Genomic DNA, 13,833 nt, shown 5'->3' on the forward strand with positions numbered 1-13,833 from the left:
ATACTGATCCGTGTTTATAATATCATTATATTCCGTGTCAATTTCAACCTTGACGTTGGAAAAATCATCGTTTTGGCGAACGATGGAGCAATGAAATTAAAAAAAAAAAAAGATTTGGGTAAGATAGCTGGTCACTTATACATATCGATAGGTAGTCAAATAGTCAACTATCACTAACTGCCTATCGATAGGTAGTTAGTGATAGTATCTATAGCTGGTTATGGCGCAATCATAGATTTTAAAAAATATCTGGGGGATTGGGCATTGACCACCCCTTATCCCAAAGATAAGGGGATCCAAAATCTTTGGCATGGACAATCTTTTCTATTTAAATTATAAATTTAGAAAGCCAGCGCGCATGGCCCTTTCTAAATGTATGTTAGAAAGGATTTAATTTTTCAAGTATTTTTCGCGACGGGACGAAAATACCTCTAAAAAACAAATCAGCAAGTTGCAAAAGTTCTTTCTTTCTACTTCTACTATGACTTCATTTTGTCTCTACATCTCTTTATGGTGGTTGGTTATATAGTTTTTTTTATTTTTCGGTAATCTTAAAAATATAGGTACCCTTTGTAGGCATACAAGGTAAAACATTTGATTACATACTTATTATAAAAAATACAAACGTGTTTCAAATATTTTATTCATAGTAACAAACTGACTACCTTCTAATTTCCTTTAAACATATTAGTTTTAATAGGACATATTAGTTTTACAGGAAACGTACAATGTGTAGAAAATATATTTCTAAAAAAAGTCTCGACATAATGATAAATATTTGCAGTACAATCGATCATTTTAATACATCTATGAATCGAATATACAGTTGAAATCATGATGTTATTTTAAAAGATGGAGATACTCTCGTGACTCGTATTTTACCGTTTACGTAATGCGTAACGCGAATGTAGCTTGACGGTTTCGCGTAGTATAATCTTCACAAGTAATCTTTGAACTTATGAGTTCGTGTTGTTTTTGTGTTAATTCAGGGCGCGGTTCGCTATTTCGGTCATAAAGAATAAAAAAAGTAAATAACAATGGTAACTCTTAAATAACTAATAATAACTAAAAAATACAATTCGGCAACGCAATTTACAATACACCACAAAATAGACGTCACTATCACAAAATTAAAAACAGGTACATAACAAAGTATCAAATAATACATACATAATACTGACACCAGAAGGATTAGACAAATTATAACATATCTAACACATTTTCATGACAAGTCATAACATAACAATGGCAAGGTTAACACAACAAATATATTGAGAATGAAATAATGACTTCACATTATTGGTACAATATTGAAACTTATACTATTCAAAATACTTATTTGCATTAATAATATCGATTTATCCAATAAGACACGCAGATATTCGATACTTCATATATTCGTCTATATAATAATAGAGTATTCAAACACTTTCTCAATAAAAATACGTGGCCAAGTGCGAGTAGGACTCGTCCATGAAGGGTTCTGAAGTAGTATACTTTAAGCTAAAGCATGTTTTGTCACGTTCTGTCAATGGCAAATTTCGTAAAGTGCGATAGTGACAAAACATACTTTAACTTAAGTATGCTTCATAGATATATATATTATTTAGGCGTATAAGCTAAAGCATATATAGTTTTTGAGATATACGAGTAGCTCATATAAGCTACTCGTATATCTCAAAAACTACTGATTTGCACCTCGTTTAAATAGTTACAGTTTTCATTTAGATCTAGAGTATGTTGTTTAGATTGTCCACTTTTAGTTTAAAATTTCTAAGGGAGGGCACATTTTATTAGTTAAGTTCTACAATCACAGAAGCTCTCGCGACAGTGGCGCCACTTAGGGAAATACAAAACGAGCTAGTAAGTACGATTTCTCCATCTCCATTGACAGGTGATAAAAGGCGGGAATGTAAAAAAGCTTGGTGACCTTGACATTTATAGTTGCGTTAGCTCACGTTTTAGTAAAATGTGTGGTGTTCTTCTTTTTTAAGCATTTGGCATTCTAAATTTAAAGTTTGGCGGCGACATCTGCGCGGGCCATAACCACAGGGTTTCGAGTGGTGAAGTCTACGCGCAGCTTCGGCAATATGGCACCGATCAGTTCGCGCGCCTGCGCCATAGCGTCGGGCACTACAACGTACGACATCTCGTTTTCTCTGCAAAAAAAAGTAACAAGAAAACCGATTAGGTATTCGTATTGATATCATATGCTGTAAACAATGTTTCTAGATTATAGATTAACGGAATATGTCTGAATCCTAATTAACTGGATTCTCCAGTGATATCAATCTTTGATGTAAAGGTTTATTTTGTACGCGAACTCCGGGTTTCAGACATCACAGTTGTAAATACACCCGGGAACACGCCAAAATAAGATAGATAATGTTTTCTTTTTATACTACTTAGCAAGCATGCCGTGCTCCTGATGGAAAGTGGTCACCGCAGCCTATGGCCGCCTGTAACGCCTGGGGCGCCCCTGAATAAAAACAAAAGAAACGAAAGTGTACAAACAAATCTCACAGTTTGTCCCTGAGCAGAGCCCCAGCGAGCACCAGCCCGCCGAGACAGTTGCCGGCGCAGTCCAGGCTGAGGCAGTACGGATGGCAGTGAGACGACTCCACCGCAGCTTGGATCAGCTTCAGCAAGCGGCTATGCGTACATTTCCTTTCCTGAAAATTACAGATCATTTAGGTACCTATATTTTTCATTATCTCTATCACTTTTATCTGAGCGTATTCTCGGTTCCCGAACCAAAAGCCGCTTATATACAGCATCAATAAATATAATAACCGAACGGGTCGTTCTTTATAAAAGTAATAAAAATGTTTATAATACAATTCTATTCAATAACAGATACCTATTACGTAGTTTGCTAACAAATAATAATGCTAATTACGTAATGTTTGGGAGACATAGAAACCAAGTGAATATAATAATAATCTCTAATAATAAAAATCTTTATTTCGGACATAATCTATATTTTGTTATTAATGAAACAGAAATAAACTTAATCTAGTGTTAGGTTAGGCTAGGTAGGCAAAGGATTGACTCAAAAACGGCACGGTAATTCTTGGCTGATCGCCGGCGTACCTGTGCCGCGACCCTGGCGCAGACGTCCGCGGCGGCGACAGCGGGCCAGGCGGCCGCGCGCAGCACGCGCTGCAGCCGCTGCGCGCCGCCCGCCGCCAGCTGGCCCGCCCGCCGGAACACCACGTCGTTTGACACGCAGTACGATAACGCTGACTCAAACGTCTACAACGGTTAATAGTAATTTTATCCTTCGATTAGCTTTTGCCCGCGGTAACAAGATTTTTTGATAATTTTTGATAAGAAGATAACAAACAAACTTACTTTCGCACTTATAATATTAGTTGGATTGGATTAGCGGCCCTTCCGGCTCGGTGTAATACACCTAAACATTATTACATGGCTATATATAGTATCATATAAAAAACCTTATTTGCACGGGCACATATGCATATGATGTAAATACAATTTGTGTGAAGTCGCGTCAATAAATATAATAATTACTACCGCAAAATACACAATTCACAAATCAAATTATGTAGTTTCTACACAAGAGCCCACATAGTTTCAAAACAAAAGATTATCTACCACATAAACTACAGCAACTATGTTCAGACAATAAGCAATATAACTCACATTAGCTTCGTTTTCGTCAACATAGTAGAACTCGTGACGCAACAGTTTCCTGACGCGGTGATACTGCGACGCCAGTTCATCTGAAACAGATTTGTTACATATACAAGTTTATTTGTTAGATAAATTAAAAAACCCGACTTTAAATATTAATTTCGCTACAATTTTTAAACAGCTAAACCGATTTTCATGAAACATGGCTAAGAACACTCGGGATAAAATTATCTGACACAAAAAAAAGTAAACGAAAATCGGTTCATCCGTTTGGGAGCTACGACGCCACAGACAGACACGTTAAACTTATAACACCCCTCTTTTTGCGTCGGGGGTTAAAAATAGGCGTTATCAATACTAATGATAAACAATTTAAAAATTAATAAAAAAGGAGATGCAGGAAGAAGCTAGTGTTATTATAATACATCGAACTTGTGGATTAAATCAATCTGTGTGATTTGTTAACATATATTTATTAATATTTGTATTTATCTGTATACTAACCCTCGGCCATTGCTCCCTCGTGGACCAGCAAGTATATAAGCGCAGGTGGCAGCAAGTAGTGTAGTACGGGGTTCACGTACAGCTGCAGTTGTATGATGGGAAGGGCGGTCGCCATCGTCTCTGCCCTTAAGGTGTGCCCTAGAAGGTTACAGTGGTATAGCCGTAAGCTAAATTTAATGCACCACTACTGGAACACTAGCTTTCCTCGTGAAGGATGAGCCTTACAAAACGGGCACAATACGGTTTTAACGACTCAAATGAGATCAGAAGCTTAATGTGCCTTCTGAAACATGGAACCCGCCAAGATAATATATTTTTGGTCACCCATCGATATTTGCTCCACACTCTCTAAAAAAGTTATCTGTTAATTTTTACTTGTAAGTTTAGCTTATGCCAAATGGCACAGCATGGAATACTGTTTCTACATTATGCAACGAGTATTGTAGTCCCTACATATTTGGAAAAAAAGTCCACTGTGGCTTCTGGCTGCCTGTTCGCTATAAACTCGAAAACTATTGCATGGATTTTACAAATAGAGTGTGATTTCTGATGAAGATTCAAGGGTGTAGTTTTTACCCGAGCGAAGCCAGGACGAGCTGCTAGTATACATTAGTAAAATAATAAAGATGAATTGTAATCATTATGAGTAGACCTGTGTACCTAAAATATCAAATATTGTATTGAATAAAGATTTCAATGAAATGCCTGATAGGCAATATTTTGACATGTCAGATAATATTGAAATATGTTCTTTGATAAGGATTACAAAAGGAAGGTGATTTATACAAATGGTTGAATCATCATTCAAACATGCTATAAATATTGCGATCATACGATACAGGAAAATACACCATTAAAATTACATTGATACCAGAAATTCTGGTATCGTTATGTACCAAAATAGTAATGTTAGTACATATTTAATTTTTGGAAATAAAAAATATAATTTATCAACAAACAATAAGTAGCCAACAACAGTTAAAAAAAAATAATACTTTATCTTTTAAGGAAAGGCTTCACTGACATATATGTGCAAGTACATTGACCGATAATGATGATAAATGTTTGATAGATATGATAAAATATATCTTCTACAGTTTTAGGACATGATAACGTAATAGGAATAACAGTCGAGGGCAGACAAACCTGACCAACATATTATAGTCAGCTAGATAAGTATCTATCATAGTGGGTTAGGTTTATTTGTCACCGATTGTACATTAATATTTAAAAGTGTTATTTATTATTTTTACTGGCCTTTCACGGCTTGGCTCAGGTAAATCATACACCTAAATCTTCCTTAGGAATTTATATCTACGGCGAAACTGTACAAAAATATGACTGGTAGTTTTTGAATTTATCGTGTTTATACAGGGTCAACTGAAACAAACTTACTATTACTTAAAAGTACGTAGTCTACTACAGAACATTGTATTGGAGATGTCGATCTTGTAGTGCACGGGCCAAGGTTATAAATATAGAAACAGGTAATTATTACACCATCATGTAGTGTATGGCAGCTTAAACGACGAAACTTAGATATTTAAAGGCAAAAGTAGAAATCCGGACTCTGGGCCAAGCCGGAAACTGTGAAAAGCGAGAAAGAGGAAAGATGAGAGAGAGGGGGATAGTTGATGTCGTAGTGTCGATTGATAAATTTTTACTTTGTCTATCGATTGTGTAGCACAGAGAGAACAAGAGGCAGCGACCTGCTTTCTCATTTTATTGGCTCGCTAAAAAAGGAGTTAGTAGGAAAGAGTTGGGCTCTAACGCTTTACAGCTGGAAGAAACCTGAAAATGGGCTAAGCTTTGCTGAATTTGCCGCTAGGGGCGCTGGTGTTTGAAATGGTCAGCTTTCAAACAATTTTTTTACGTTTGTATTATGCGCATGTGCGTGGGATATTGTTCCCCATAGATTACAATTAGAGTAAAACTTACCTTTCATTTTCTTCTGCACCTCGCTGGAGACATCCATAAGCGTCCCCGTCACGAGCCTCAGCCTATTCTCCTTGTCCAGTCGCATAAATTCCCTGTGCACTACTAATATCCGCTCCACACTACTCTTCACGTCATTTTCATACACCAACGCGCCTAACGCCGTCAACACTTGCACCATCCAACTCACTTCACTTAACACTTGGTCTAAATCCAACAATTCACTTTTCACTATACTGTCCATTAAAACTAGAGCGAGCAAATTGGATATCGTCACAACAGTCGCTTTTTGCTGCAAGCTGATGACGTATTCAGCGACAGCTTGAACCTGTTTGAACTGGTCTGGAGTGATTTGCTGCAGGTCTACCGGTTTGAGGACGTCCGAATGGGACACCTCGCCGAGATACGACCGGACAGACAGCGGGGCGCCGAAGTTGATGTAGATGTTGCCGTAGTGGTCGTTCAGTTTGTACAGAGATTTTAATAGTCCCTGGAATTTAAATTTTTAATTCTTTGATCTTCAATTTTAATTGGTTGCGGTGATCACTTCCCATTGGGTGGGCCGCAGGCTTGTATGCTTGCTCAGTAGTATAACACATAGATATATATCTAAAATGCCGAATGTCGTATGGAAGAGTTCGAGTCGATAATAAAAATGCAAAATTTGGGCAAAGTCCGAGGTACATTATTATACAGAAGGTACTGTAATGTATAATAAATTTATCGAGTAAAGTCGTGTGAATAAGTTAACTTGGAGATAAGTAAATTTCGCAATCACTTAGTTGATAACTACAAGATTGCGTAATTTATTATCAGTTTGAACAATCCCACCATGAGATATTCGTCCAAACCTACTAATATTATAAATGCGAAAGTTTGTGAGGATGTATGTGTATATGTATGTCTGTTACTCTTTCACGCAAAATCTACTGGACGGATTGTTATGAAATTTGTTACACGGGTAGAACATAACCCGGAATAACACATAGAGTACTTTTTATCTCGAAATTCCCGTGAGAGCGAAGCCCCAGGGCGCAGCTAGTATTACGTAAATGTTTCTTACATAAGTCTCAACTTTAATATGTTTCGATATGTTCTACAGGCACAGTACTAACTGGCCATTTAGTAGACATTGTATGAGAATCGGAACCTTGGTGTTATTGACAAACAAATGTCAACAATGACCGGAGGCCCATGCCGTCATATCATAACTGGTTTCGTGGAGGGCACGTCAACTGGGGTACTTAGATTTATAGCCCTATTATAGGCTTATCCTGATATTATAGTTTATATACAGCTTTGAGAAATATTATACTTATATTGATTTTAAAATTTGTCGCGAAAACGTGCCTGGGAAGCTGGTCTAATTTATGAATTAATGCTTTGGCTTTACATTGAAAGCCAATATTTCATAAATTAGACAAAAATATATAGCTGGGTCGCCCCCCGATGTTCCATATTCATTTTTAAATTATGAAACGTCGGGAACTTGTGGACAGGGATGTCAGTCACGTCATTATCAAAGGCTACTAACTGTATGAATTCAGTATACCTGAGTGTACTTATCAATACATGTAATAAAACAGTAGAAAAAAATCCTGTACATTGAATAAATTTACATAAAAATAAAATTAGGCGATAGAGTCACAGCAACAGAGTAAGAATTCGAAAAAAAAATTTGTCTGTCTGTATGTCTGTTTGTACACGCTAATCTTCGGAACTACTGGACGGATTTGAACGATACTTTTTTTGTTATATAGCTATTAAGCCTAGGCAACATATAGGGTATAAATTATTTTGAAAACTGGTACACCAGATGGAGAATGGATGGTGGTACAGCTAAACTATAGGAATTATAGAAATGACGCCTTATCAAAAGTTATTCAGCCTGATGAGCATTTTCTGTTGAGATATAAAAATCGAAGATCTGGAACACCTGATGTAGACCCATGATGGTGCAGCTAAACTATAGGGAATATAGAAATGACGACTTAACAAAAATTGTTCAGTCTGATGAGCAGTTTCTGTTGAGATATAAAAATCGAAAATCTGGAACACCTGATGTAGACCTATGATGGTATAGCTAAACTATAGGGAATATATAAATGACGATTTAACAAAAACTGTTCAGTCTGATGAGCAATTTCTGTTGAGATATAAAAATCGAAGATCTGGAACACCTGATGTAGACCTATGATGGTACAGCTAAACTATAGGAAATATAGAAATGACGCCTTAACAAAAATTGTTCAGTCTGATGAGCAGTTTTTGTTGAGATATAAAAATCGAAGATCTGCAACACCTGATGTACACCTATGATGGTATAGCTAAACTATAGGAAATATAGAAATGACGCCTTAACAAAAGTTGTTCAGTCTGATGAGCATTTCCTGTTGATGTATAAAAATTGAAGATCTGGAACACCTGAAGAAGAGTCATAATAGTTCAGCTAAACTATAGAAAATTTACTTGTTTTTCTTACTTTCAGTCTGATCAACGTCTTCTGTATGTATTGGTTATCGTTACATTTGTCTGTATAATTAAATTTCTCTAATAGTTTTGACTCCTTACCAAAAATTGTTCGGCCACGCGAACGAAGTCGCAGGCATCAGCTAGTATCTAGTAAATCTCTCACATCTGAGCGTTCTACCGGTTTCTTGGGAACGATATAGCGTCGTCTTCACACGCATCCTTAGTTGTCAGAATATCGTTAGATAATCTAGTAACTAAATTCCTATACTTCTTTGAATGGTCTCATTACTTAGGGCGGCTCTTCTCGGTTTTAAGCGCCAGGGCGTTCTGCTCTGGATTGTCTTGAGTGTCGAGCTATTTCCGCTCCATATCCTTGGAAACGGTTGTGCACAACGTGGCCGATATTAGTACGTACATCACGTATATACTCTTTCTTTCATCTGAGCGTTTTCCTGGTTTTTTTCTCAGCCGTTATATCTCAGGGTCCGCTTCCTAATTTTACGCCTTCACTTCGCATGGTTGCCGGCATCCCTAGTAGTCAGACCATTGCATATCATCCTATAGGTACCCTATTCATTTCGGACTGAGGCAAAAGGTAAATAAACCTTGAAAAAAAAAACATTACTTATCGTTATTCCCTTGGTAATTTCGTATTTTTAGTTGTTATTTTAAGGAGTCGGTCGCTTCTTAAATTTGCTGGCTTGTTAATTTCTAATTTTTTTTGTTTACCTTTTGTCTTAATCCATGATGCATCAGATTATGCATCAGCATGAGATTAGTATCTCCTATACCCTATGCCATGCATCGTGGACTACACTAGTAGGTGGAAGATACTCACTCCTGTGGACTCCTTGGGCTTGGGCACTCCCAGATGCTCATAGGCGAAGAGCCCGTGCTCCATGAGCCGGTCGTAGCTGATGTTCACTGGCACTATGGTCACGTCCGAGACTTCCCTCGCGAACAGCGGCATCAGGCTCATTGATAGCACTCCTGCAAACAAGTTTTTTTTTATTTTTTTTTACTCTACAGTATATAACTACTGACTCACTACCGTTGAGACATACTTGAAGTCCTCGTAGCTTTTTGGGAACATTTTGGCTTCTATCGTTCTTACAGGAATTCCTTTCCATTATTACCTGGGGACCATATCGCCTATTTATAACTACATAGTATAAAATAAACTCGCCCTCAAAGGTTTTTTTCACTGTTATCTAGACAAATTGTTCCCGAAGGTTTATACATACATAAAAGACCCCGTGCAAAGCCGGGCTAGGTCTTAGTTAGCAAATAAATTGATCAACGTGAACACTGATAAACATATGTTTAGTCGACGTATTTCGTTCGCACGCAGGTATTTGTCACGCAAGCAGGAAAAATCTAAGAGTAGATATCACGTTGATATAATTGAGGAAATTTTATTATCTATGGTAACATACGGTAATTTCAACGATAGTCATAATGTTAGTTAGCATGTGTTTAATTATTTCCTACTTATTTAAAGTAAAAGCTAAATGCCCATAGAATACTTAGAATAGCCTATATCACGAACAACAACTTAGGATAGCCCCTTTTTATCCCAAAATTCCCATATGAGATAAGTTCGGGGCGATGATTTTTTGAACTGACTATAAAGGCTCATTATTAAATAAATTAACCCCAAACATTTGAAACCCAAGAAGTACTGGACAGTATTTCGATGAAATTCGGCACAGAAGTAGACTTGACCTTAGAAGTAACATGGACTAGGTCAAAGTCGCTGGCAATCGCTAGTGACTTAATAATATGACCTAAACTTAATAAGAAAAAGGAAATAGTGTATTGTAGTGAGTATATATATGTTTTTTTTAATCCCTGACGCAAAAAAAGGGGTGTTATAAGTTTGACCGCTAAGTGTGTCTGTCTGTCTGTGTACGTGGCACCGTAGCTCATCAACGGGTGAACCGATTTGGATGCTTTGTTTTATTTGATAGCTATTTTTTATGCGGGGATTCTAAGATATGTTTGATCAAAATCGGTTCAGCCGTTCAAGCGTCAAAAGTTGTAGCGAAATGAATATTGAAAGTCGGGGGTTTTATAATTTGTCTAAAAAATAAAATTGTCAAACAAACCATATTTTGGCGATAAACTCTTGTTGCTGCGACTTCTAGTTCCTTCTAGGAAGAACTCGACCGGTGAAGAGTACTTGGCTACCACAGTGCGCACATACTGCTTGAGAGTGGCGGCGTACAGTGGCGCCCCCGTAAGCGTGCGGCGGATGTAGAAAGCACCCGTCTCTCTCATACGCTGACCAACTACTGCCATCGAGTAGAAGTCTAAAGAAAAAACAAGTACGTCTACATAGTAAATAGTTCCAAATGTATGACAGTGGATATCTAGAGAAATACATAGATCGCGATGCCGAATAGCATAATCAGAACATAATATGCTTACCTATCTAGAAATTCACGGGAGCAAGGGTGAAACCAAAATGTATGTATAAATAAAAACAAGTTTTATAACACTACAAAATGTGAGAATCTGCCATAGCAGTCCATATTACAATATCCAATTTTAGTAGTCTTAGGTACTTTATGCCCAAAACGCCCGGTAGAGAGTTCACAGATATTTGTTTTAACAATAGTAATTAAAAAACTTAATATACTAGAATGTATGAACGAGACGAAAATAAGAAAAAGTTATTTAACATTTTAAACAAAGAATAGGTATAATGTTCGACCTTTGACTGGCAAACGATATGGCGTGATTTAGTGCTATTCATTTTCAATATTAGCTTTACGTACAGACGTTATTTTGCATAATATCGTATAGCGTAATATTAAATGTAAACAAGTATTTTCCACAACTTAACTAAATAAAACCTAGGAGTATTCATTCATCATTCATTGCGTAGAAGGCAATAACGGATGAATTAAGGAATGGGGGGGGGGGGATTAAATTTAATTGAGATTTTTCAAAATGTTTGTTTCATTTATAGTAGGTAGGTAAATAATAAAATATAAAATAGTTTATATACAAAATATAAACAAAACAGTTCTACAATGTTTTCTTAACAATTTTTTTACAATTGTTTTATTTACATAATGTACATTGTTGTTGTGTTAGATTTATTCATTTATTCTAAAAAGAGATGTTGATACAAGAGGGCTGTTGAATGTTGCTGCTCCTGCGGGTTGAGTAGTTAGTGAGTAAAAATTACATTTGATAGATAGAGGATAGGAGGCTATTAAGAACCCCGAATTTCGGTTGAAGTTACAGTGCATAACTAGTAACAAGGAGCCGTGATTAAAGATATTACATCAGTGTTTATGAGCAGTCTGTTATCAGATTATAAAACAATAGGTGGCCTTATCACAAAGTAGTTAAGCCATCCCCCGTAGGTGGGCAATAAAATCGTTTTTATTTGTTAGAAATATAGGTACTCTTTTTTGAAAGTTTTGTTGCTCTGTATTATGTCATTCAATATTGGAGTGTGGTCCTAGAATAGTACTGCTCCATATCCTTCCGTGAATATCGTAGGGGCGACAAAGGGACACATAGTCTTGACAGCTGATAGGCAACAATAACATTCCCAAAGAGGATCCGATGGCGAATAGCCTATCAAACAATGATAGCTAAATCTTCAATATTGTATATAGGCTGGTGCTTTGTGACTTACCCATTCCTGCAGCAACTGCTGGTAATTCAATATCGTAGTGGTAGCAGAGGTATGTAAGAACGCAGAAGTCTGCATAACTGCGATGTGTGGGCAGAAAAAGTATAGGGTTCTTTCCCATTGATGATTTCAACTGAAATAAAATATTAATATAACACTATTTTCGAGGCAATAGTTAATAAAGATATCCAGGGTAATAAACAATCAGTTTTCAATCACTATATATTACAAAACAAATTCTCTTCCACATCGGTCTGTTCTCACTAAACTTTTATATGGTTTTCACCAATACATAATGTAATTCCTGAGGAAGGTTTAGGTGAATTATTTATTATGTATTGCCCGAGCGAAGCCAGGATGGTCTACTAGTTTTAAATAAAGTAGGTCAATGGGCACTTTTTACATGTGTCTAAATTATACAAAATTTTAGTATGTATAAAGGGTACATTAAAAATGAGGTCCTCTTTTGCTGAATGCAAAAAAAAGTGGCCATTCATATAAATATAAGCCTATTGCCATCTCCTTACCCTATATATGCCTTAAGGTTGTTAGTTAAAAATAAAGAAAATCAACATACCCGAAGAACAGCTGGTTCGTTGACAAATATGCCGACTTTCATCATAAATGCAATTTTCAAAAAGCCAATCCCCATCCACCTGATCACATGCATTTTTTTTTCAAGTCCAATTTCTTCCAAATAGTCTAACACTTCTTTTTTAAGCTTTTGTTTACTCACGCCACTTTTGGAACTTTCCTATAATAAATTTGAACATAATTAGTGACAAATTCAAATACTTAGCTACCTACCTATCAAGATCTCACTATTGTCATAGAAAGTATATAACCAGATTTTGCAAAATCAATCATCAAAAATAGAATGCTTACCACTTCTATAAAAGAATCCAGATAGATAGATTTTGCCGCAACCTCCTTTAAATCCTGAGGTGAGTAATATTTATCTGTGTCGAAAGTCCGGTGAGGGTGCCATGCTCGGGTCATGAATCTAAATATTCCACATTCAGCTTTCCTTGGCTCCAATATATTTAGAAACTTTATTTCCTCTTCCATTTTCATAAATAAATATATTATTTTCGTTTCAATGAATATCCAACATTTTTGCCACTAGGTATGGTACTAGTTAAGAATAAAAATGAACACTGTAGTCCCCTTTTAAAGATTTTTCATTTTTATTATTTTATTTTTATTCGTAATAAATAATGAAATTACTATACCTAACACAAACTACATAGATACACAACTGACTGACAGAATTGAACTGAACTGAAGGAAAGAAGAATGATGAAACTGAATTTTGCTTGACATAACGAACAGTGACAGTAAATGGAAAGTTACCCGTTAAAATAATACTGTATTTGGATGGTATTTGGTATTACTGAATACTAGCAGTCACAGTCAAGTAGACAGAGAAAGCTGTGCAGAGAAACCCGGATGTATGTGCGATTCATGGATTTAGTAAGTACTTCGTTGTACGGAGTAGGTAGTATTACTGCACATTTATCCCGCCGGAGTACAGCACTGTATGTTAGGTACCTACACAAAAGCTTTGCCGCCTTTTGCTATGTCGATTAAAACGTTTATTTTATAGTACTTTA

General features: G+C 36.4%; 1 protein-coding gene across 1 annotated transcript; it reads right to left on the minus strand.

The window, feature by feature from the left end:
• Positions 1-627: 627 nt before the first annotated feature.
• Positions 628-13,510, minus strand: Gnpat (Glyceronephosphate O-acyltransferase). The gene is made up of 11 exons (XM_053757545.2): positions 13,106-13,510; positions 12,798-12,974; positions 12,224-12,353; positions 10,677-10,880; positions 9,407-9,558; positions 6,100-6,586; positions 4,162-4,299; positions 3,667-3,746; positions 3,094-3,255; positions 2,524-2,672; positions 628-2,159 (listed from the first exon to the last, which is right to left on the minus strand). Exons 1-11 carry the CDS (start codon positions 13,292-13,294, stop codon positions 2,012-2,014), a joined length of 2,016 nt encoding a protein of 671 aa, XP_053613520.1. The 5' UTR covers positions 13,295-13,510; the 3' UTR covers positions 628-2,011.
• Between the last annotated feature and the right edge of the window lie 323 nt (positions 13,511-13,833).

Source organism: Plodia interpunctella, chromosome 17 (genome assembly GCF_027563975.2).
Source record: "Plodia interpunctella isolate USDA-ARS_2022_Savannah chromosome 17, ilPloInte3.2, whole genome shotgun sequence".
In the NCBI taxonomy this organism is placed as follows: domain Eukaryota; kingdom Metazoa; phylum Arthropoda; class Insecta; order Lepidoptera; family Pyralidae; genus Plodia; species Plodia interpunctella.